The sequence below is a fragment of the Chiloscyllium punctatum genome, chromosome 45 (assembly GCF_047496795.1).
Source record: "Chiloscyllium punctatum isolate Juve2018m chromosome 45, sChiPun1.3, whole genome shotgun sequence".
NCBI lineage: Eukaryota > Metazoa > Chordata > Chondrichthyes > Orectolobiformes > Hemiscylliidae > Chiloscyllium > Chiloscyllium punctatum.
Genome location: NC_092783.1, coordinates 12086630 through 12113262, shown reverse-complemented (window position 1 = coordinate 12113262; position 26633 = coordinate 12086630). Strand labels below are relative to the sequence as shown.

The 26633-nt window shown below is 40.8% G+C and overlaps 1 protein-coding gene across 2 annotated transcripts; it reads right to left on the bottom strand.

Moving 5' to 3' along the window:
- Positions 1-284: 284 nt before the first annotated feature.
- On the bottom strand, positions 285-26524 carry fance (FA complementation group E). Of its 2 annotated transcripts, XM_072563284.1 has the most exons (10): positions 26019-26524; positions 23368-24007; positions 16178-16222; positions 14308-14361; positions 11126-11269; positions 9560-9683; positions 7833-7908; positions 3541-3607; positions 2138-2263; positions 285-1088 (listed from the first exon to the last, which is right to left on the bottom strand). In XM_072563284.1, exons 1-10 carry the CDS (start codon positions 26225-26227, stop codon positions 987-989), a joined length of 1587 nt encoding a protein of 528 aa, XP_072419385.1. In that variant the 5' UTR covers positions 26228-26524; the 3' UTR covers positions 285-986. The 2 variants fall into 2 exon arrangements, with proteins under 2 accessions (XP_072419385.1, XP_072419386.1); XM_072563285.1 differs by lacking the exon at positions 11126-11269.
- Positions 26525-26633: the final 109 nt, after the last annotated feature.

Genomic DNA, 26633 nt, shown 5'->3' with positions numbered 1-26633 from the left:
CTCTTTTTTTTTAGACCCTGGAAAGGTAAGGAATCTCAAGTTTGAGCAAGAGATGGCTAGTTGTTTTACAAGTAGTAGTTCACCACTAACTTGCTGCTGCTGTCAAGCCTACTACATTCATGGGTAGTGTGGTATATGAATTTCAGTGCAGGTCTAATACTAGTTATGTTGGAATACTGTGCAAGGAATTGTTTTGACAACTAATTTGGGACTTTTGGTGCATTTTGTATGTAATGCACTGCTTCCACTAACACACAAGGCTCTTTGCAGACAGAACATATGCATAACTGGCACACATCTCGACTCAACAAAAATTTGATAGCCATTTGTGGGTTCATAGATTGAAATAAGAATATCTACCTAATTTGCCAAGCATTGTTTGGATTTCAGTGAACAAGTATCTGACAATTAACTAATATCTCCTCAATGATGATGCCTGTATCAGTCAGTAGTTTTCTCATTCAGTTTAAATGTTAAAGTTATTTGTATAGGGATAGTCTTGCAAGTTGGAACTTCTCATTTTGAACAGGGGAGCCCCCATCACTGAGCAATACTCATGTTTATGTTCTATCAAATTTTAGTTTTATTCCCAGCTGGGCAAAACCTGTCGGGCCTGACTTAATGACTGTAGGCACAATCCTTATCAGGCAGGCCACCTCCCCTTCATCTCAGAAGTAGATGATCTCTTAATGAAATTTATATAGCAATGGCTGAGAAGTACATTTCAGGTGCCATGGGAAAGTTGGAATGGATAGCCATTCATCCCTAGGTAACTCATCCCTATTTACCCTGCACAGTCATGATTGCATATTTCCAGACCAAAAGCTCAACTGTACTATTGAATGGTGAAAACTACAGTTTCTTATTTCAGTTCACACCAATTATATATTTTTACATTAATGTTAAGTTACTTTTATTGTGGATTAGAATACTTCCAGTTTCACAAAAGATGTAATTACAATTCCTCTTCTAGATACCAGAACAGTTTATGTAACAATGTGCTTCAGTGCTGCTTGCATTGACTTCTTCAGAAATGTCTTGTGTAAATCTAGGATGCAGTACAGCATGTTCTTGTGTACAGATGTTACCTACAAAAAGAAATCTATTTTAATTAGTTTCCCTTCCTGAAAACTCTTGATTCTAAGTTTTATCATACCCCAGTTTGTAAGTATGTTTTCCAATTGGAGTCACTGAATAATTACAAGTGAGGATAACATATATAAAGTCCCTCAGTTCTGTGAAAAGAAATCCCAGCTATGGCATCAGTTGAAGTACAAAGAATGATTAGTTATAACTAAACATCAGTTCTGACCCCAGGAGGTGGGGTGGGGAGAAGAGAGTAGGCTGAAACAGAACAGAGGACAAAAATATGACTAATTATTGGGGTGGCTCAGTGGTTAGCACTGCTGCCTCACAGCACTAGGTTAGGTGAATTGCCCATAGTGTTAGGTGCATTAGTCAGGGGTGGATGTAGGGAAATGGGTCAGGTTGGGTTGCTCTTTGGCCCAACAAGTCCACACCAACCCTCAGAAGGGCCTGTTTCCACACTGTAGGGAATCTAATCAAAGTCAGGGAAGTAGAAAGCCACTGTTGCTGACAGGGCCCATTTCCGGTACTTGTACCCTCATCCCTGTCCTCTCCTTCCACAACACTGATCAGGTTCCCCTGATCCTCATCGTGCTCTCCCTCTGTCCCCACTTATTGGCCTGAGATATTATCTGTTTGGGGGAAAAAAATTCTGAAGGATATACTGTTATTTTATTTAACTATATGTAATAATCCAAGAAGCAGAATCATTGTGCTTGGGTTGTTCGGATGGTAGCATTACCTCATGACTGCAATAAGTTGGAGTTTTGGTTAATTTGATCACATGTCCTGCATTGTAATGCCACAAACAACAGAATGGGTCAGATATTGCAAATTACCACTTGTATATAATAGATTATGCATTTCTAGGTGGATGGACATAGAGCAGCAAGGGTGGTGGCAGGGGCACTATTTCAATTCCTGACAGGAGGGCAAGATGGTTTGAGCAAGCCGATTGTCTATGATTGGATTCCTGTTCCTGCAACTCTCCCGAAAAGAGGCCAGCTCGAGCTTTTTCTTTTTTAAAAAAAAGCTCAGGTGTAATACTCACATAGCTCTGGTACTTTGTAAGTGCAGCCAGCACCACTTTGGCGTATTTCATTGATTTGCTGAAACTTCCTGCATGTTGGCTTAGCTTCTGAACAAATTGCTCAAATTGTTCAGGTGTTACTTCAACCTTTTAAGAAAAACAGAATGAGAACGGTTCAAGTCGCAAATTAGTTCCTGGATAATATCCTCTCAGCCAATATTGTGAAAACAAATGATCCAGTCATGAGAGATTTTGCAGTTGCTGGTTTGCTGCATTTGACTAGAAAATAATAATCTATAAAGTAACTTAGATGTCAATGAAAATAAATTATAACATTTCAAACTTTAGCTCTTTAAATGATCAGCCATTTAACAAGGGCAAACATTAGATTTTAAATCTGCACAGTAAGTAGTGCACAAAATTCCTGCTGATATTATTTTTTCTCTGGAAATAATTCAACTACTTTCCATAGTCTAGCATTAAAAAGGCAGTCTGTAGGTTGAAGTTAATTCTTATCAAAAAAGAGGTGAACAAAGCATTGACCTAAGTTACTTGCAGGACTTGGGAGGTATGCTTGTAATAGCTGCCTAGGACAAAGATTGCGTACATGATACACAAATAGGAATACCTGCATAACAACAGTAATTCAGAATATTTTATAATTTAATTATCTTAGGGGAAAAAATGCTCCATTAACTAAGATGGTATACACAGTGGATCATTTCTAAGTCGATTCTGTCAATCAAAATTAAGAAATTAACGTGTTCAGTTACTGAAATGAATGGGAAGTAGTTTTACACTTGGCAGTGATTGGTAGCTACCCAAGAACGATACAGAGCTAGTTATGAACTTTATGTTCTATTTAGATAACCAGACACCATATTGGTCTCCTTTTTTTTTTAATATATATATATATACAGTTGGTTTGCTACAACATAGTAGTTCTGCTCTCTTACAACCCCATGTTATAACCAATATCCACTTGAGGAAGTGTCCCAAATTTGTCAAGTATGTTATAGCAAATTTGCATTAAAGAAATGTGTGTTGTAGCAGAATGATCTGTAACTTATTTTTCTAATTAACCAGGTGATAGATGTTATTAACACACCTTTGGAGCAAGTGGGACTTGAACTTGGGTGTCTTGGTTCAGGGGTAGCAATGCTACCACTGCATTGCAAAGGGCTCTTAAGTTGGCCCCAGAAGTGCAAATGAATTCCACGTGAACATAATTTAAACAATCTCTTAATGTATGAGATTTACATCTGACATAAATCAGACTAATCTGGTATTTTATCATTTTTAATTAACATGTTAAGAGACACCTGTGCAGATGGGACTTGAGCCAAGATATCTTGGTCCAGAGAGTGTGAACAACATGTTGGCAGATACTAACTAGCGTCGTGGTAATCACCTAGCTTACTCACCTTTCTCTCAAACAGTGTATGTACTACAGAAAGTAACTCTTCACTCCATGTAATGGACAAGATGTGCCTGTGAACATATCCCATTAATTAGTAATACATTAAAAGAAAATCTTACTAGATTATGATCTTTCATTGTTACAGTTCAATATTTTCAGTTCTTCAAATTTTTCTGCCCTCATTAAAATTTTGTTTGGTCTGCATTCTTGTACCTGTATCAACACTTATGTAATTTCTTCAACTTTCATAGTAGGGAGGTGAATTTGTTCTAAGATACCATCTACCTGTCCAAGCTAAAAGCTAGGACAGACAGAGTCGTCATCTCTGGGTTGTTGCCGGTGCCACGTGACAGAGAGGCAAAGAATAGGGAGAGAGTGCAGTTGAACACGTGGCTGCAAGGATGGTGTAGGAGGGAGGGCTTCAGATATTTGGACAATTGGACTGCATTCTGGGGAAGGTGGGACCTGTATAAACAGGATGGGTTGCACCTGAACCAGAAGGGCACCAATATCCTGGGGGGTAGGTTTGCTAGCACTCTTCGGGGGGGTTTAAACTAATTTGGCAGGGGGATGGGATCCGGACTTGTAGTCCAGCAAGTAAGCTACCTGTGTGTCAGGATGTCCAAGACTGTAGGGAGGCTGTGGAGAAGGTAGCACTGACAGGGACTACTTGCGGACACAGAGATGGGCTCAAGTGCGTATACTTCAATGCAAGGAGTATCAGAAATAAGGTGGGTGAACTTCAGGCGTGGATCGGTACCTGGGACTACGATGTTGTGGCCATCACGGAAACATGGATAGATGAGGGACAGGAATGGCTGTTGGAGGTTCCTGGTTACATATGTTTCAGTAAGATTAGGGAGGGTGGTAAAAAAGGAGGGGGGGTGGCATTGCTAATTAGAAATGGTATAACGGCTGCAGGAAGGAAGTTTGAGGGGGATCTGCCTCTGGAGGTAGTATGGGCTGAAGTCAGAAATAGGAAAGGTGCAGTCACCTTGTTGGGTGTTTATTATAGGCCCCCCAATAGCAGCAGAGATGTGGAGAAACAGATTTTGGAAAGGTGCAGAAGCCACAGGGTCGTAGTCATGGGCGACTTCAACTTCCCAAATATTGATTGGAAGCTCTTTAGATCAAGTAGATTGGATGGGGCGGTGTTTGCAGTGTGTCCAGGAAGCTTTTCTAACGCAGTATGTAGATTGTCCAACCAGAGGGGAGGCCATATTGGATTTGGTACTCGGTAATGAACCGGGACAAGTGGTGGGCTTGTTAGTGGGTGAACATTTTGGTGATGGCGACCACAATTCTGTGACTTTCACCTTGGTTATGGAGAGAGATAGGTGCGCACAACAAGGAAGTTTTTACAATTGGGGGAAGGGAAATTACGATGCTGTAAGACAGGATTTGAGGAGCATACGTTGGGAGCATAGGCTGTCAGGGAAGGATGTGGTGGAAATGTGGAACTTTTTCAAGGAGCAGATACGACGTGTCCTTGATATGTATGTACCGATCAGGCAGGAAAGAAATGGTCGTGTGAGGGAGCCTTGGTTGACGAGGGAGGTTGAATGTCTAGTAAAGAGGAAGAAGGAGGCTTACATAAGGTTGAGGAAACAAGGTTCAGACAGAGCAGTGGAGGGATACAGGATAGCCAGAAGGGACCTGAAGAAAGGGATTAGGAGAGCTAAGAGAGGGCATGAAAAATCCCTGGCAGATAGGATCAAGGATAACCCCAAGGCATTCTATGCGTATGTGAGAAACCTGAGAATGACGAGAACGAGGGTAGGTCCGATCAAGGACAGTGGTGGGAGACTGTGTATTGAGTCGGAAGAGATAGGAGAGGTCTTGAACAAGTACTTCTCTTCAGTATTTACGAACGAGAGGGACCGTATTTTTGAAGAGGAGAGTGTGAAACGGACTGATAAGCTAGAAGAGATACCTGTTAGGAAGGAAGATGTGTTGGACATTTTGAACAACTTGAGGATAGACAAGTCCCCCGGGCCTGACGGGATATATCCTAGGATTATGTGGGAAGCAAGAGAGGAAATTGCAGTACTGTTGGCAATGATCTTCTCGTCTTCACTGGCAACTGGGGTGGTACCAGGGGACTGGAGAGTAGCGAATGTTGTGCCCCTGTTCAAAAAAGGGAATAGGGATAACCCCGGGAATTACAGGCCAGTTAGTCTTACTTCTGTGGTAGGCAAAGTAATGGAAAGGGTACTGAGGGATAGGATTTACGAGTATCTGGAAAGACACTGCTTGATTAGGGACAGCCAGCACGGATTTGTGAAGGGTAGGTCTTGCCTTACAAGTCTTATTGAATTCTTCGAGGAGGTGACCAAGCATGTGGATGAGGGTAGAGCAGTGGATGTAGTGTACATGGATTTTAGTAAGGCATTTGATAAGGTTCCCCATGGTAGGCTTATGCAGAAAGTCAGGAGGCATGGGATAGAGGGAAATTTGGCCAATTGGATAGAAAACTGGCTAACCGGTCGAAGTCAGAGAGTGGTGGTAGATGGTAAATATTCAGCATGGAGTCCAGTTACAAGTGGAGTTCCGCAGGGATCAGTTCTGGGTCCTCTGCTGTTTGTAATTTTTATTAATGACTTAGATGAGGGAGTCGAAGGGTGGGTCAGTAAATTTGCAGATGATACAAAGATAGGTGGAGTTGTGGACAGTGAGGAGGGCTGTTATCGGCTGCAGAGGGACTTAGATATGATGCAGAGCTGGACTGAGGAGTGGCAGATGGAGTTCAACCCTGCCAAGTGTGAGGTTGTCCATTTTGGAAGGACAAATAAGAATGCGGAATACAGGGTTAATGGTAGGGTTCCTGGTCAGGTGGAGGAACAGAGGGATCTTGGGGTCTATGTACATAGATCTTTGAAGGTTGCCACTCAGGTGGATAGAGTTTGTAAGAAGGCCTATGGAGTATTATCGTTCATTAGCAGAGGGATTGAATTCAAGAGTCGTGAGGTGATGTTGCAGCTGTACAGGACTTTGGTTAGGCCACATTTGGAGTACTGTGTGCAGTTCTGGTCGCCTCACTTTAGGAAAGATGTGGAAGCTTTGGAGAGGGTGCAGAGAAGATTTACCAGGATGTTGCCTGGAATGGAGAGTAGGTCGTACGAGGATAGGTTGAGAGTTCTCGGCCTTTTCTCGTTGGAACGGCGAAGGATGAGGGGTGACTTGATAGAGGTTTATAAGATGATCAGAGGAATAGATAGAGTAGACAGTCAGAAACTTTTTCCCCGGGTACAACAGAGTGTTACAAGGGGACATAAACTTAAGGTGAAGGGTGGAAGGTATAGGGGAGATGTCAGGGGTGGGTTCTTTACCCAGAGAGTGGTGGGGGCATGGAATGCGCTGCCCGTGGGAGTGGTAGAGTCAGATTCATTGGCGACCTTTAAGCGGCATTTGGATAGGTACATGGATGGGTGCTTAATCTAGGATAGAAGTTCGGCACAACATCGTGGGCCGAAGGGCCTGTTCTGTGCTGTATTGTTCTATGTTCTATGTTCTATGTTTTATGGAAACCAATCAGCAATGGTTGTACAATGTACATTTGAGTTGTCTGCCAATTTTAGTTAGGGTTTATTCTCTATAAGTTCAACACCACCAGGGTTAGACTTTGGCTAAAATATTAAATAAAACTTAATTTGCCTCATTGGACTTATGTAAAAGATCGATCTTCTTTTTTCCCCCAAAGTCCTGGCCTAACACTCTTGCTCTGTCCAAAAACAGATTAATTGTTCATTTATCTCAATTATGCTGGAGGAGTTTTACTGTTTGCTTTCAAAACAAGGGACTACACTTTGTTACAGTATGCTTACTTAACCAATTTCATTCTTAACCATAACTAACTAGAAATCAGTGAAAGCTTCAGAGTTCTGACTCAAACACCCACTTCCCTGCATTTATCCTAACTAACATTTTTGTAAGCATAATGAAGCAGTGCTGAATGTTGAGATTTTCCAAATAGCGTAATAGTCCCAAGTCTACAACCCAGCAGTGCAAAGTAGTCATTCTTAAATTTTGCTTTTAACAATTTGTACAAAAGTTTTTAATCCCCTCAAAATTGACTGCAGATTAAAAAAAATCTTTTGCTGAAAATACTCTCCTTGTTTCATGGAGGCATCCATTTTAAATTTATTTTAAAGCAACAATTTTGTTGTTATCTTGGAGAGATTGGAAAAACTTTTGTACAAATTGTTTAAAAACAATTTTAAGAATTGACTACTTTGCATTGTTTGAGAGGAATTTACAAATTATACAAGCAATAAGCATTAACAATAGAATAACTACCCAAATATCACTGTTAGATGCTCTGGTTCGAGGCAGTCTTCTGCAAGTCTGCAAATCAATTTTACTTGAATACTTCCTGCAAATAATTAAGAAAAATGAAAGTGCAGGCAAAAGAGTTTTGTCTAGTTTGGTAAAATTAATGTACAGACCAAAATATTCTAGTTATTGCTATAATGTGAAAAGACAATAGTACAAGCTTACAACTGGGCTCCAAAGCAACAATAGTCAGTTTCAGATAGAGATAAAGGAAGATTCCACATTGGATTAAGCAGCATTGTGGCCATTCACTGAAACGACATTGTGAATACTCTTAGGATGGAATTTAGCTTTGATACGTCAATCTAGAGTAGTTTTCATATTTGTAATTACATAACTTAGAGAATGCAACTTCATAATCATCAGATTTTGCAAATTCAAACTAAATCAAATTAGATTTCTTTCGAAAGATAATACTTTGGGGTGCAGTGTTTAACGTTATTTCATTTTACATTTTTTTAAAAGAGGCCTGTGTTATTATGTTATCTTCAATTATGTTATCACTTGGAGTTTAACATCATCATCCCACATTTCTGCTGCCTGGAGTTGATTCTGCCCTTGCCCCAACTCTGCCTCACAGTTTGCTGTATTCCCTCAGCCCCTGGGCCTGGCCTTGTCTCCCTCTGTACTTCTCTTCAGCTAGCCCCTTCACCCACTGAAACAGGTTCCTTCTCATACCAAGGGAATTTATCTTGCTGGTCAGTGGATGATCTCTGCAGCTTCCTGCATCAAGTAACATTAGCCACTAGATGGAGCCAGATGAATCTAAAATTCGGAGTTATATAGAAGCTGTATTGTGTTTCTTTCAATATTTGTACAAAGGAACCTTGATTATCCGAATATCTGGCAAGATCGCAAGGTCCTGATGCTTGGCTAAACTATGTTAACCAGCATGCAATTATCCAAAATTCGATTAACTGAATGAAGTACTCCCCACCTGTGTCCTTCGGATAATCAAGGTTCTTCTATATTTTATTTTGTGAACCAATCAACTAGGAATGGATATTTTTATAAATGTATGCAATAGTATTTCAACTTGTAGAAAGTTTCTTTTTCCATGTAAAATAATGCCCAAAGGACATTAATTGACTTCAATATTGAATTGTATTGGAACCTATGATTTACTTTAGTCAATTTTTAGGAATACAAACACAACTTTGAGTACTTGATGTATATGAATAACTTAAGACATAGAATGCATGCTGAACTTGTGCATTATAACAGGATCAAGTAGGTCGAGACCCATGGTCCCTAAACCTTTGCACAAGTATGGGTTTACGTCACCTTGTGTGTCCTGGTCTGTTATGGACTAAGATTTACAACTACAATTTGTCAGTTGGAATTGTTCTAGCAATGTGGCTGCCAGGATTGCAAAAGATTAAATAGTCACCTCAAACATTCTTCATCTAACAGTTCTTTGGTTTCCATGTTCTGTTTCAGTACCTTGTTCCATAAAGTGAAAAAGCTCTGGTTCATACACATAATTTTGCAAACAGCAAGATCATTGCATCACTACTGAAATCACTGATAAACTTTTTTTTTCCTAATGGGAAAATTTGCAGGTGAATATTGGCTTGATATTCAATTAAAAAAAAACAAGGAAAAAGAGCAAAATGATTTAGTCATTTTAGACAGTGATAGCAGTTACCATCAATGCAAGTCTTACAGTTATTCAAATTGTCTTACTATACCTATGGCTGGAGTCTGAAGGAGTGGCCCAATCAGAGCAGTGCAGGATGGACGTACATATTTCTTGCAAAATGAAGTGATGGCAGCCATTAGAAAGCGTGAGGCAGGCTCTGTCAGTGATAGTATCTGTAAATACACAGAATCCATTTATTTATCACTTGCCTTTCCTCTATGGAAAGCCATTCGTTTTGGGGACACGATTATACAACTGTTTTCAGTACTTCATACCTTTCTCAACATGTCTGAAGGGGGTTTAAGAGTTAAACAGTTTCAGTTACTTAAGGGTTAAATAGGGATAAAAGTTTAGGTTATAAGAGTTGTTGAAAAGCGAACTGAAAGATCACAGATTCATAGGGACAGAATGGGGAGTTAGAGACAGTTACACGACACAATCAGTAAAGATAAGAAGGCCTTTGTATTTAACCATACCTACAGTATCACTGAGGCTATAAGGCTGACTCTCATTCACTCAACTGCACATTTATACTAGTACCTGAGTCTCCTGGTGATTTGTCAAGTTGAACCCAAATTGTGCCTTTACACAAAACAAACGTTAACATCATATTTGACTATGGGAGGCATCGCAGAAAGTTTTAACCTAGTTTTCTTGCACAGTCAGCAAGTGTCACTAGATAGCAATGAACATTTCTAATGTTAAATCGATTACAATTAATTAATGGTGAAGTGATAGCAACCTAAAACTCACTTCTGACTGGGGCCAGCGTGACATTGCACGATTTCTAAAGGAAATTGGATGGGCACTTGAGCTTATAGAGGTTCTGAGGATACAGCTGGAAAATGGACAATCTCTGCTTTCTCTAGAGAGCCAATTTAGATTGTGTGGGCCAAATGGCCCCCTGAACCATGATGAGACAAGTTTAAATCAAACTAGAGAAGCTAACAAACTTCACAGTTCAATTAAACACTGCTTTTGGTATGTAGGCCAACAGAAGAGCTTTATATCATTTATAGCCACATGCATGTATATAAATATCAATCTTCACTTCCTCTGTACAAACTACCTTATAAAGTTATTAAACCCAGAGACCACACAACACTCAATTCTCCGAATCTTGCCATAAAGCATCATTAACACATATATAATTGTAGTTATACAGATAGGACAAATCAAATATTTGTAGTAGAAATACTACCAACATGATCTCACCTCTCATCAGAGTGTGTGAAAATAAATTTTCTGCTCAAAACCCTCTAGCTCTGATATATCCAGAGTAGACGTGGTGAAAACATCTTCAGAAACTACTACTGCCCATGCTCCTCACTCATTCTCTCCAATTCAGGATTTCTTACTAGGAATAACATAGGACCAGCAATACATCTTTCCATAAGTGGGTGAGCATGGTCCAATGCTAGACAAATGATTATAACAAATTATAACATTTGCAGTTACTTGTGGCTTAGCAATATTGGGTATCCAGTGTTGCTTATGATGAGAGAGCAAATTTCAAAGGCTGAAAAGACTATGCAATTAAGGTGAAAAAGCTGGGGGGGGGGGGAAGAAAATTGCAAATTTCAGTTCCAAATTACAGCACACAGAATGATCATACCCTCATCAGGAAGAGGTTCCGAGCAAGCACAGCCGCATTACTGTAACTGAGATCAGATGACAAGGAGATCAGTTTGATGCAGGTCAGGGGCAGGAGGTGCTCTGGGAGTTCAGACAGCCGCAATAATGAACAGAGTTTCTCCAGCTACAAAAAATGTAATGTGCAACTCAATTTTCAAAAGCCTTATGAACAACTTATACAATTTACAAGATCAATGCAGGATGGATATGCAACTATAATACTTTGTTGTGGTTCTGTTCGCCGAGCTGGGAATTTGTGTTGCAGACGTTTCGTCCCCTGTCTAGGTGACATCCTCAGTGCTTGGGAGCCTCCTGTGAAGCGCTTCTGTGATGTTTCCTCCGGAATTTATAGTGATTTGTATCTGCCGCTTCCGGTTGTCAGTTCCAGCTGTACGTTGCAGTGGTCGATATATTGGGTCCAGGTCGATGTGCTTATTGATTGAATCTGTGGATGAGTGCCATGCCTCTAGGAATTCCCTGGCTGTTCTCTGTTTGGCTTGTCCTATAATAGTAGTGTTGAACTCTTGTTGCTTGTAGCGGACAACTGGAACTGACAACCGGAAGCGGCAGGTACAAATCACTATAAATGCCGGAGAAAACATCACAGAAGTGCTTCACAGGAGGCTCCCAAGCACTGAGGATGGCCCCCAGACAGGGGACGAAACGTCTGCAACACAAATTCCCAGCTCGGCGAACAGAACCACAACAACGAGCACCCGAGCTACAAATCTTCTCACAAACTTTGAACTATAATACTTTGCCAAATAGATGCTGCAATCCGGAAATTTTGTCCTCTAGACTGTCCAACCAAAGGGTGCATTATCACAATTCTGTGATGTAATGAATCTTTTTAATTTCTTAATTGGAGCTATTAAAAGATAATATCATACAGTAGTGTTTGGGCCCCATCTCTTGATAACTCTGAAGTGAGTCAAAAGTCGAATGCTATTGCAACAGACCATCCCCAGGAACTTTATATTGAGTGTGTTAATGTAAGATGATTAATTACCACAATACATTACTAGATGGATAACTAAATCCTGATTAATTTCCCCCACTTTAAAAAAACTTTGTCACTTTTCTGAGAAGCCACAGGTGGCCGTAACCTCAGGCTGCAAATTGTGGATCTGGAATGGACGAACTGGGGACAAGCTCAGCTTCCAACTTCTTTTTTCGAGGGCGATCTTGGGGCAACACCACATGTATGCACCAGCCCTGATTAAATACAAGAAGGGTTTTCACTCTGTTCCAGCCTCCAGCATTTTCAAATGAGCAAAGGAGTGCGATGGAAGGGGAAGAGATAAATGTTTTGTGGGTTAAGGAAGCAGCACAAAATGATGCTATTTGCTTTATAAAGCTCACCATTGACCTGCTTTCTAACCTCCTGATGGTTGCCAATACAAATTCCCAGCCAAACTTTACCATAGCTGATAGTTTATTTAATATTTCAAGACTGTGAGTGTTGCTGGCAGGGTTAGCACTTGCTGCTAACCCTAATTGCCTGTGATGTGGCGGTTAGCTACCTTCCCACATTGCCTTTTTTTGGTGGGAATGGGAGGGGGAAGAAGAGTTCCAAGATTTATGCCCAATGACAGTGAAGGAACATTGATATTGTTCCAAGTCAGGGGATGGGTCTGTTAATACAAATTGGCAGGGATAGTGTTCAACTTTAGACTCACTTCAGAATTACCAAGAAATGGGGCCAATACACTGTATGATATAACAATACCTTTTAACAGTTCCATGTAAGAAATTAAAAGTATCATTATATCCCAGAATTGTGATAATGCACCCAATCCTGAGGGGAAATTAGCAGTTGATGGCCTTCCCATCTATGTGCTGCCCCTATCCTTTTTGGTTTGAAAGTTAATGGGTTGGGAAGCTGCTTTTGAAGGCGGCTTGATAAGTTGCTGCAATAAATGTTAAATGGTACACACTACTTGCAATATGCACTCACGGCAGATAAGAAATTTTGTCCTTCATGGTGTTGAGCTTCTGGTGTGTGGTTGGAGCTCTGCTAATCCAGGCAGGTGGAAAGTATTCCATTACACTACTGACGTGTGCATCGTAGATGGTAGACATGCTTTGAGGAATCACAAGGTGGATTACTCACCAGACAACTCTGGCCTCTGACCAATTCTTGTAGCCACAATATTTATATGGCTAGTCCAATAATAACCTCCGTGAAACAAAAGATCGGGGATTCAGCAATGGGACATCAAGGGGAAATGATAAGATTCTCAATTTTTGAAGGGGGCCATTGCTTGGCATAGGTGTGACATGATAGAATACTTGCTATTTAACAGCCCAAGCCTGGATATTATCTAGGTCTTTCTGCAAGCAGTACAGATGTTCTGCTTCAGTTTCTAAGGAGACATGAATAAATAATGTGGAACCACTGGGTTCCTCTTGGTAGTTTCCAACAATCATCATTTCTGATCTTATGATGAGAATGAACTTTATTTATGAAGTTGGTAAAGATGGTTGGAAGCTACCGAGTAACTCCTGCAGAGTTTCTTGGAATTGGCCTCCAGCAACCTTTTTGCTAGGTGCGGCTCCAATCACTGAAGAGTTTTCCTAGATTCCTACTGATTTCTATTTAAAAGGTTTCCTTGATGCAATATTTGATGAAGTGCTGCCTTGATATCAAGGACATTCTGTGGTCACAACCCTTGGAACCTTGCCCAAGGGCATTGTGGATCTATCTATTTATAGGACATGAACTACCATGGTTCAAGAAGACTGCTCACCACCACCTTCTCAAGGGCAACTAGGGATGGGCAATGAATGCTGGCCAGCCAAAAAACAAAATTAACTTATATCTCTGGAATATAGCCCCTTGCTCATGATTGGAGCAAGGGTATATTGTGGTTTGGAGCCTCGGTAGAACTCAAACTGAACAAAGGTAAGATGCCTACTGCTGAGTGGTTGCTCTTGACAATACTGTGTTGTTAATTATACTGGGAGCCGAAAATATAACCAGCATCAGGGAAGCATAACACGAGTAGGTAGCAGACCTACCCATGAAGGTGCTCCAAACAGAAGGCCCAGGTCAGGGAGATTTGGCAGAATGTGTCACCACCTTAACAAAGATCATGTGAAGTTCAGTTAACTGCAAACAGGTTCTTACTTTAAGAGGGAAAAAAAATACTCTGGTCCTACCTGGCTTGGATCACATTCATTAAAGATATTTAATTCGTCAGATGTTTCCAACTTCTGTAAAGAGAAGAAAAAGACAATAGATTTGATTTCAGAAATAAACCGCAGCTGGGCTGTAATTAAGATGATCCCAGAATTCAGTGTTCAGGATCAATCACAACAGAACCTTGCCAGATAAAGAAAGCAAATGACAGCAGGGGAGGACAAGGCACTATCTAGTTCTGAACCTGACTAACAATCTGTTGTAATCTTCAACATTTACCTGTCCACAAACACAACACTTCATGTGATTACAGTCCCTAAATCACACCACTGATATCATTGACATTATTAGATTTCTCACGGACCTGATGAGGGAGGTGATGGCCTCATGATATTATCGCTGGACTGATAATCCAGAGATAATGTTCTGGGGTCTGGGTTCAAATTCCACCATGGCAGATGGTAGAACTTGAATTTAATTTTAAAAATCTGGAATTCAAAGTCTAATGATGACCATGAATTGATAATCAGAAAAACCCATTGGTTCATTAATGTCCTTGACGGAAGGAAACCGCCATCTTTGCTTGGTGTGGCCAATATGGAATAAATGTGGTTAACTCTGAACTACCCTCTGGGCAATAAATGCTGCCTAGCCAGCGACATCCTCATACATAAATGAAAAGACGACAGTGGTTTTCTCTCTCAGTTATTAAACCGAGAGAGAATTTGTAGCTATTTTGCCATAATTTGCCTTAAATATTCTTCTCAGTTATTTTGGTCCCTGGCATAAACAGTAGCATTCTCAGCTCACTAATTTGATGTGGTTACATCATTCACCGCTGTTGTTGGATATCAACAGTTAGGAATAAAGTTTGTCTGAATATAAATTATACAAATAATTAAATTAGTAAGGGTGATCTTCCATCAAGTAATAATTTGATAGAGTCATAGATTCATAGAGATGTACAGCATGGAAATAGACCCTTCGGTCCAACCTGTCCAGATATCCCTAACCAATCTATTCCCACCTGCCAGGACCTGGCCCATATCCCTCCAAACCCTTCCTATTCATATACCCATCCAAATGCCTCTTAAATGTTGCACTTATACCAGCCTCCACCACTTCCTCTGGCAGCTCATTCCATACACGTACCACCCTCTGTGTGAAAAAATTGCCCCATGGGTCTCTTTTATATCTTTCCCCTTTCACCCTAAACCTATGTCCTCTAGTTCTGGACTCCCTCACCCCAGGAAAAATACTTTGTCTATTTACCCTATCCATGCCCCTCATCATTTTGTAAACCTCTAAAAGGTCACCCCTCAGCCTTCGACGCTCCAGGGAAAACAGCCCCAGCCTGTTCAACCTCTCCCAGTAGCTCAAATCCTCCAAACCTTGCAACATCCTTGCAAATCTTTTCTGAACCCTTTCAAGTTTCACATCTTTCCGATAGGACGGAAATCAGGATTGCACGCCATATTCCAACAGTGGCCTGTACAGCCGCAACATGACCTCCCAACTCCTGTACTCAATACTCTGACCCAATAAAGGAAAGCATACCAAATGCCTTCTTCACTATCCTATCACCCTGCGAGTCCACTTTCAAGGAGCTATGAACCTGCACTCCAAGGTCTCTTTGTTCAGCAACACTCCCTAGGACCTTACCATTAAGTGTATAAGTCCTGCTAAGATTTGCTTTCCCAAAATGCAGCACCTCGCATTTATCTGAATTAAACTCCATCTGCCACTTCTCAGCCCATTAAGTAAAAGCATTGCTGCAAATTTCCAATAAATCAGAAGACTATTGAAAATTTATTTCTACATTTTGAGTATAAACCTCCTTCAGGAGGAATATTGTTTTAAGTAGACATAAAAATAAAAAAAAACACTTACATCTGATTCAGCCCCAAACAGATCCTTCAGACTGGGTATACAAGCCTTAAAGAAAAAGTTTGTATATGAATGACAGGTTTTGAAACTTAAACATGTAATCAAATGGCTTGTTCCAATAAATATTCATCTAATAACCGCCTATGGCTTTAAATGGGCTTTATTTGATTTTACTGTTTCCCAGTCTCTCTTTCCCTCAATATTACTACTCATTTTTTTACATATGGTTATGTATCTTACATTTACATAATGGTTTAATGTTTTCAGTTTATGATTATGAGTTAATCTTCTTTGAGTGCAGTTAATAAATACATTATTTAGCAATGTTAGTTCGAACAAGCTAAGAGTGCTGACAATGCTGCTTCTGGAGGAAAAACAATAGTAGAACATTATCGATTGAATTCAATGCAATAAGGCATCACACTGTTACTAATTTAAGAAGGGTGAAGTATCAATACGGCTATAACTTGTTTATATGGAAGAATCAAAGTTTAATTGTAATTGCAACAATCCAAATCTTTCTTGCCACTTAAAACTATCCTTCTGATCACTGATTGTGGAGGTCAATGCTAATTATTTTACTTAGGGTCAGGTTGGGGAAGGTTTATGTTTAATATCAGTGATTGCTTTATATGCTTTGTCACTCTGAAAAGACAAAAGGAAAACCTGGGACAAGGTTTACTGGTCTTTGCGAATCGAGACTCCTGCAAACCTGTCAAGGAATTCTGCAAAGAATGCCGAAGAAATTCAGGGCTTACAGGCTCTGTGGAGAGAAAACAGAGTTAACATTTGAATCTAAAGACTCTTTGGAACTGCAGTTTCCTGTTCACAGATGTTGCCAGACCTACTGAGTTTTTCCAATGCTTTCTGCTTCTATTTCACATTTCCAGCATCTACAGCATTCTACTTCTACTGGAGTATCCTACTTTTACTAATTCTGCGACATTTCCACAGGTTACGGTTTTTGACTGGATTAGTGGTGCTGGAAGAGCACAGCAGTTCAGGCAGCATCCAACGAGCAGCGAAATTGACGTTTCGGGCAAAAGCCCTTCGTCGATTTCGCTGCTCGTTGGATGCTGCCTGAACTGCTGTGCTCTTCCAGCACCACTAATCCAGTATTTGCTTTCCAGCATCTGCAGTCATTGTTTTTACCTTTACGATTTTTGACTGTTAAGTTTCAACAGAACAGTTTTCGAGCGAATAACGTGGAGGGTTACTGAGCAGAAGCATCAAGAGAAGTGAGAGGTGACAGTGTATGAGGCAAAGGAGCTGAACATGTGGCTTTGACAACAAAGAGCACCCCAAATTGATTATCATTACTTCTAATGTTGTATGTCGAGATTACAGAGAGGTTGACTGGAGACCATTAATAGCAGCGAGTGGATTGCAGCCCGGTGGTTCAGCAGGGTTGAAAGCTTGGAGTTGAGTGGGGTAGGTACAAATAAGCAGCTAGTATGAAATTTGTTTGGGATCAGGCAACTCCACAGGTGTCAATATATTAAAAGCACTTCATAAACACAAACTGTTGTTAAGTAGCAACGCATATACCGCTTGTAGATAATCTGTAAATAAAGGACCAGTGAACATTTCATCAGTGTCACTATCTCACAACTGTAAATGTAAACATTTTAATATAGAACAAACTTATATATTTATCATGCCTTTTAAAATATGCAAAGTAGTTCAGAGCTTATTAAATACTGAAATCAATAAATTAAAAAATTTGTATTTATAAATCATTCTTCACATTCTTAGAAATTCTCAATGCATATAAAAGACAATGACAGGAAGAGTCTGAACTTGTTCTTGTTTCTTAAATTACAACGGAAACAGATGAAGATTAGACTGCAAATGGGGAGCAGTTTTAGAAGATGTTTTAGTGGACAGTTAAATGCCACTAATAAACGAGTGGAAATGGCTATCCCATTGGGTTTGGAAGCTACTAAAAATATTGAAAGTGAAGGCAAAACTTAGTGGGAGACAATGATGGGCCATAAATAAATTTTGTCAGGGCTACCTACATCTGTTTTAGAGAGATATGAGGGATTGGCTTTTCCAGATTGAGAAAGAGGGAGTTATTTGGAACAGACCCCAGATACAGTTATTAGCATGAATGGTCAGCATATGTCTATAAGTTTCTGTTAACCGTTTGATCTGGTTTCTGTTGCATTGCCCCCCTAGGGGTGGTCTAATCTGTTAAAATTTGTTACTTTAAGATTAGAAACTACGAGAAGGAATAGGCCATTCGGCCCTTCCAGACTGCTCCCAAATCTGGTGTAATCATGGCTAATTCTCTACATCAACATCATATTCTCACTTTCTCCCTATACTCCTTGATGCCTTCAACATCTAAAATTTTATCTAGCTTTCTTTCATCAACGTGGCCTGGCCCCCACAGCCTTCTGTGACAGATCATTCCACAGGTTCATTACCCTGAGTGAAGTTTTCCTTATCTCAGTCCTAACTGGCTCACCCCATATCCTAAGATTGTTTTCTGAAATACAGTCTGTTCACTCGTTAGAATGTTTTACATTTCAACCAGATTTCCCCTCTTGTGAATACAGGCCTAATTGAACAAATATTTCCTCATAGGACAGTTGTGCATCCCTGGGACATGAGACAGCTCTGGCAGATAAGGTTAAGAATAATCCAAAGAGATTCTACAAGTATACAGAACAATCTCGGTTATCTGAATTTCAGATTATCCGAACAAGATCTCAAGATCCCGAAGTTTGAGATTGGAAACCGGATTATGTCACTACTTACAGAAACTCCAACTTCTCGCCTGCTCTGCCTCTGCCGTTTATTTTCTTACTTTCCTTTCTACCATTCTTTCCTCACTGCCCTTCTATCTCATTCTCTCTCTCTCACAAATTGTCTCTGCCCCCTTTCTCTCTGTCTCCTTCTTTCTGTCTTATTCTTTCCCTGTCATACAAAGCAGAAAGTTTCAGGAAGTACATTTACAGACTTACATGCAGCATTTTTTCCCTTGTACTTTAACTACAATACGAAGTTTGGGTTTGACTATTTTGGACAATCAGTTCTAGACCTGAGTAGCTCACCCAATGGCCTGAATGAGTGAAACAGCACAGCTCTAAGCAGAAACACTGACAGAAACCCAGGCACACATTTGAGAACCCACATAAAACTACAGAAAAGACAACCCCACTTCGTCCCAGAGTGTCTTTCGATTTGATCAAGTTGACTGTTGTAACACATGTTGGCGCTGCTGGCTGAGGGTTTGTGTCCTGGTTCCATTTACACTTCCATTGTTTACGATCAGATCAGTTATCCAAACAATCAGTAATCCGAACAAAATGACTCCCCCATCCATCTCATTTGGATAATTGAGGTCGTTCTGTATTAAGGACAAAAGAGTAACTAGCAGGAGAATACGGCCCTTAAAGAACAACAAGGTCATCTATGTGTGGAACCACATGAGACAGATGAGATCCTAAAAGAATATTTTCTGTCAGTATTTACTGCGGAAAAAGACATGAAAGCTAGGAAACTTAGGGAAATGAATAGCAATGTCTTGAAAAGAGTCCACATTACAGAAGAGTAAGTGTTGGAGGTCTTAAAACACATAAAGGTAGATACATCCCTGGGACCTGGTCAAGTGTATCCTAGGACATTGTGGAAAGCTAGGGAAGAATTTGCAATACCCCTGAGCAACTATATTTGTATCATCAACACCACGGTGAGGTGCTAGAAGGCTTATGACAAGCACTGTGCTGCAAGGATTGGTGCTGGGTCCACTTGTTGTTTGTCATTTATATAAACAATTTGGATGAGAATATAACAGGCATGGTTAGTAAGTTTGCAGATGACACTAAAATTGGTGGTACAGTGGACAGTGAAGAAGCTTACAATGGGATCTTGATCAACTGGGACAGTTGGCCAAGGAATGGCAGATCAAGTTTAATTTAGATTAATGCGAGGTGTTGTGATTTGTGAAGACAAACCAAGGCAGAACTTACACAGTTAATGGTAGGGCCCTGTTGTCAAACAAGGATGCAGGTACACAGTTACTTGAAAGTGGCGCCACAGGAAGGTAGGGTGGGGAAGAAGGCATTTGGCAACTTAATCGGTTAGAGCACTGAATACAGGATTTGAGATGTCATTTTACGTCGAAAGAAGACATTGGTAAGTCCACATTTGGAGTACTGTGTACAATTCTGATTATGAAACAGTAAGAAGGAAGTTATTAAAATGCAATAGGTGCAAAAAAGATTTACAGAGATATTAAGCGGGGGGGCGGGGTTGAACTATAAGGAGCAGCTGGACAGGCTGGGACTTTTCCCCTGTAACACCACCTCTTCTGTAATGTGGACTCTTCACTATTTGTGACCTTATAGAGGTTTATAAAGTCATGAGGGGCATAGATTTAAAATAGACCCGAGGGGCAGGTTTTTCATGCAGATGGTGGTGCACATATGGAATGAGCCGCCAGAGGAAGTTGACAGTGTGGTGCTGGAAAAGCACAGCAGGTCAGGCTGCATCTGAGCAGGAGAATTGATGTTTTGGGCAAAAGCCCTTCATCAGGAATGAGGCTATGAGCCGAGGGGATAGTGAGATAAATGGGAGGGGTGTAGAGTTGGGGGAAAGGATACTGCCTGACCTGCTGTGCTTTTCCAGCACCACATTATCGACTCTAATCTCCAGCATCTGTGGCCCTCACTTTTGCCTGCCAGAGGAAGTGGAGAGGCGAGTACAATTACAACATTTAAAAGACATTTGGACAGATACATTGGTAGGAATGGTAGAGGGGGATATGGGCCAAACACAGGCAAATAGGTCTAGTTCACATTAGGAAACCAAGTCGACTTGGATGATCTGGGCTAAGAAGTCTGTTTCTGTATGACACGATGACTAATTCTACACAGTGAAGCTTATTTTTGTTTGTTCAAAAATCATGGAAACTTGTGGTTTTACACTCTCATACAAAGTTTGAGAACCCAAAGACTTGTCAAGTTACTGGTCCCCAGACAGTATGGACAGTATGTAATCTTGTCCAGGAGCCAAACAGTGCAAACAGGAAGGTATTTTTCAGAAGGGGAAATAACATTGTAATGCTCTGCAAGAAGCCTGAAGATTGCTGGGATGGGAGCTGGAGTTGGACCAGGAATCCAGAAGGTACAGGAAAAGTTCTGTGAAGGGCAGAAAATGTTGCTGGAGTGAGTGACAGGCTAAACACTGAAACAGTAGGCAGCCCGAGTAAACATTCAGACAGAAGCAACAGTTTGCCTCACCAAAACGAGGGCCAAGTGAAAGTAAGCTTTAGGCCTGTTCAGGAGAGTGAATATTTTGGGACAAATCAGAAAAGTAGTTGAACATCTTCTGAAAGGCAAATCAGGGCAGGACTCACACACTTAATGGTAAGGTCCTGGGGAGTTTTGCTGAACAAAGAGACTTTGGAGTGCAGGTTCATAGCTCCTTGAAAATGGAATTACAGATGGACAGGATAGTGAAGGCGCTGTTTGGTACGCTTTCCTTTATTGGTCAGAGTATTGAGTACAGGAGTTGGAGGATATGGACATTGGTCAAGTCACTTTTGGAATACTGCACTCAGTTCTGGTCTCCCTATCACAGGAAGGATGTTGTGTAACTTGAAAGAGTTCAGAAAAGATTAGCAAAGATGTTGCCATGATTGGAGGGTTTGAGCTATAGGGAGAGGCTGAATAGGCTGGGGCTGTTTTCCCCAGGGTATCAGAGGCTGAGGGGTGATCTTCTGGAAGTTTATAAAATCATGAGGAGCATGGATAGGATGAATAGTCAAGGTGTTTGCCCAGGGTATGGGAGTCCAAAACGAGAGCGCATAGGTTTAATGTGAAAGGGGAAAGATTTAAAAGGGACCTAACGGGCAGCCTTTTTTGCATGGAGGGTTGTGTGTGTATGGAATGGATTTCCTGATGAAGGGCTTCTGCCCAAAATATCGATTTTCCTGCTCCTTGGATGCTGCCTGAGCTGCTGTGCTTTTCCAGCGCCACTCTAATCTTGACTCTGCATCTGCAGTACCCACTTTCACCTTGCCATATGGAATGAGCTGCCAGAGGAAGTGGTGGAGGCTGGTACAGTCACAATATTTAAAAGGCTGGGTATATGAATGGGTATATGAATAGGAAAGGTTTAGAGGAATAGGGGCCAAATGATGGCAAATGGGACTAGGATTTAGGATACCTGGTCGGCATGGACGAGTTGGAGCAAAGGGTTGTTGTGCATCCCCTGAATTTATGATTGGAGGAAAACCTCATTCATCAGAACACCAAGTATATCAGGGACTGAAGGCAGAACAAAAATTAAGAAGAGCGTCACGCTGGCTCAGTGGTTAGCATTGCTGCCTCACAGTGCCAGGGACCTGGGCTCGTTCCAGCCTCAGGGAGTTTGATGTTCTCCCCACATTGGCATAGGTTTCCTCCCACAATCCAAAAATGTGCAGCGTAGGTGCTTTGGCCATGCTAAATTGCCCAAAGTGTTCAGGGATGTGTAGGTTATGTGCATTTGTCAGGGGAAATATAGGGTAGAGGAATGGGTCTGGGTTGGTTACTCTTCAGAGGTTTGGTGTGGACATGTTGGGCTGAAGGGTCTGTTTCCACGCTGATTCTAAGAAATGGATTTGGAACCGGTCTCTTGTCTTACCCATGGTGATAACATGGCGCTGTCGGTTAGATACTGGACTGAAGAAACTATGGGGAGATCGGGTCTTAGTTAACCATCTCACTCAAAAGACACCTCTGATACTGTTTCTGATTCCTCTGATTCCCTCAGCACTGCTGTGAAGTGCAGCCGAAACGTCAACTGCTGCTTGGATGTAAAATATTCTGGTTCAGTTGAGAGTTTTGTCATTATATCAGCTGAAAGCACAAAGCTCAGGAAGTGGATGTATAGGATGGAGCTTTGGGAATACTCTTCCATCCTCTTGATCTCCCTCCCATCTTGCTCACCTTTCTTTCTAGTGAGTACATCAAAGTGATAACTCGGGTTCATCCACACATTACAAACCATTTCCAAGCCTATGCATGTATACCTGAAAAAAAAACTTTCCAAAATGCAAATAATCTAAGTTACATAAAGAACCCAATCTTAAAAGGCATTGGAAGATAACAAGCATAACAAAGGATGATCAAACTCTGTGAAAAACCCATATTGAACATGTGCTGTCAAACATAGATTTGAATGAAGCTGATCTGTACCTTAACATGTTCTGGCAAATTAAGACTGCTGTGTGTGCTTGGAGGTGATTTCTGTTCCACCTCACTGATATCCAACCGGCTTTGCGCCTGTGGAGAGACAACTTGCACACTTTCCAGGGATAAGGTCTCAGGCCTTGTGGTGATATCTTGCTTCTCGGGGCCATTACAGGGCTCCAAACAGGAAATGTCCTCCGACAATTTGATTTTCTTCATTGTATTTCGCTCACCATCATCCAAGTGAAACACATCTTCCATGGAGTTTTTCCGTTTTTTAGGGTTCTGTGTTAACACCAGCTTGTCTTCAGTACCTTCAGAGGATTCATTCTTCTGTTCGCTGAAGTACCACCCTAATCTTTTCTCAGAATCTGAGCACTCTTCAGAAAACCCCACTAATTTTTGACAGAGAGATTTTAATTGCTGCGTTTGTGAAACAGATCCCTCCAAATGTCTTATTCCACCCTCTACATCTTGCTCTAGAATATCAAGTAATTTCTGTGTCCACAGATCAGTATGTGAGTTTTGCCTCAACTGGCCAATGAGATGATACAGACAATCTTTAGGTATAACAGCATTCCCCAGATGAAGAAATGATAGAAGATTTCTTCTGGCCATCGCTGGTAAAAGATAAAACAATGGTTTTCTAAAAAAGAACAAACAATAAAACAATGAGTTTGATTTATTGTTGTCACATGTACCGAGATATGTATCATACAAAGGGCATTAGGGTAGCAGAACAGAGTGCAGAATACATTGTTTAAAAGACAGCTGAGAGTTACATTACTGTGACCACAATTTATCTCAAATCCTTCAATTTGTTTACATGATTTATTGCCAGAGCAACACAGTTTTGCAGTTGCACTGGACATGCCAGAGGACGCGAGTGATCATAAAACATATCCCAGTTATTAACACACATCCCAAATAATATTTAATATTCTACTTATATACGATTATACACCAAATACGATGAGCAAAGAAGATGGGGAGACTCGGCAGCTAATATCCTTCCTCAGGATTGCGTTAATGTTCTGTTTCACCAGCAACGTTATCCTACCTCCTTTTCCTCTTTCTCCTTCCTAAAATCCGATTATCCCTGGATATTCATTCCCCATCCCTCATCACCCCATATGCATGGCTCTAGAGTACTGAATATATCATACCTGTCTATATTTATTTCTGCAGCTAATTCATCCACTTCATTGTGAATGCTCTACAGCTAAACTCATAAGATCTTAAGGCTTGTCTTTTTAACATTCTGTTAACTGTTTGAGTCTCGCCCTTGAATTCTCTGCTTATCTTGTTTCTTATTTCCCATTCTTGAGATCGCTTTAAGGTCCTACCTATTAACTTGCTTCCCAATTCCATTTGCCTTCCTAATTATTTGCTGTACCTGGATGCTAATGTTTTGCGATTCATGTACCAGAACATCCTGTCCCTCTGCACAGAGTTCTGCAATCTTTCTCTATTTAAATAATGTGCTACTTTGCTATTCTTCCTGTGAAAAGGGACAAGCTTGCACTTTCCCACAATTTACTCCAAATCCTAAATTTCTGCCCATTTACTTACTCTATTGCAGAATTCTTAAATCCTGTTCACAACTTAATGCAAATAGAAAATCACAAGGAATAATTTGACAGGAGGGACAGTGTTTCCAAATCAAGGAGTGAGCAAGTGTCAAAAGATACATTTATTGGTTTCTTCACCGTTGGGTCAATGGGATAGAGAAAAGTACAGAAAAAGAATAAAGACAAAAATTATGACCCTCAAATTATGAAATTAGGGAATAGCTTGCACATGCTTGAGATGTTGTGACTTTTCACATTGTCACAACATCTCAAAGTACTTAAAGAAAAAGCAATTTCAAACTGTAGTCACTGGCTGAATGCAGAATTCATGCACATCATGGCCACAAAGCAGGTGCGATAAATGTTTTTAGTGGTGCCTGGGTGAGGAATATATATAAAATATTTATATTTTAAAAGACCCTACTCTTCACTGTCACACAGTCTTTCACAACCATCTGAGGGAATAAATATAGTCTTCATTCAAAGACACACTGAAAAATCTGTATATTTAACAGTAACGTTGGAAATGTTAAAAAAGCTCACATTTATAATTCCACAACTACCGGACATTACAATGCATTCCCAAAGTGCAATCACTGTTGTCAGAAACACAGCAACCTATATGTACAGTATACAGCAAATCACAGACAGCAATCACAATCTGTCTCTGGGATGTTGACTGTGGGATAAATATTGTCCAGGACACTGAAGTAAACTTGGGAGTTCTCCCCAAAGTAATACCATAGAATTTCTTTTCACACCCACTGGTGAGAGCAGTCAGGACCTCAACTAAAGTCCAAAAGACAGCACTACTAACAATGTAGCATACCCTCAATACTGTACTTTCAGACCAAGTTGTTGTACTCAAGTTCTGGAAGAGGACTTGAATCTACAACTTTCTAATGAAAAGTTGAGTGTTATCAGGTGAGCACATGAGCCTAGATTACATCAATTCTGAACTTTAGTCCAGTGATCTGTGTTTGGACTTCAAAGTTTGGAGTAAAATGAATTTGGTGGATTTAGATTTATTACCAATTTAGAGAAAATAGCAGAATATCAGAAATGTTTACAATTAAAGGCTCTTACAGACGAAGGTTCTGCTCCTTTCCTTCCAACAATGGCTCAAGCTGGCACAACGTCTCTGTAAAAGTTTTCCAATGGAGTGGCTGCTTTGATTGGATACGCTGTAGAACATGAAAAGCATTGGTAGCTCCTGACATGCCCATGGTCAGTATGTGAAGCAGAGTTTGGAATGGTTTCTCAAACTGTTCCAGCAGCGCTTTATAGTCCCTCATGCTCCTTGTAAGAAATAGCAATTAAAAGTTGGTGCTGATTTAAAACCAGCTCCCACTTCGGTTTCTATCTGAAGTAGCACCAGCAATCTCCCACCTCCAGAGTTTATCTTCAGTCCAACCTTTACATTTATCTCATGCCTGTTTGGAACTTTCTCTTTGTGCTTTAGTTGGGGATAACACTCTCCTTTTTATTGTCTGTTATTGTTGCTCCAGCCTCTTGTTCTCTCAGTTTCTGAATGTCCCTCCTCCCCATCTCCCACATTCACCTCTTCTTAAATTTCCAAACACTGTCTTCACCCTCTCTCTCTCTCCCTCCCTCTCTCCCCCTCCCCCCTCCCTCTCTCCCCCTCCCCCCTCCCTCTCTCCCCCTCCCCCCTCCCTCTCTCCCCCTCCCCCTTCCCCCTCC

Excerpts from the sequence above, each read along its gene's own strand:
- fance (XM_072563284.1), bottom strand. The coding sequence starts at position 26,227 with ATGAGGGACTATAAAGCGCTGCTGGAACAGTTTGAGAAACCATTCCAA. Across the intron at positions 24,008-26,018 it reads AAGGAGCAGAACCTTCGTCT|AAAACCATTGTTTTATCTTT; the intron begins GTAAGAGCCTTT and ends GTTCTTTTTTAG. Across the intron at positions 3,608-7,832 it reads CATCTAACAGTGATATTTGG|GCACATCTTGTCCATTACAT; the intron begins GTAGTTATTCTA and ends ATATGTTCACAG.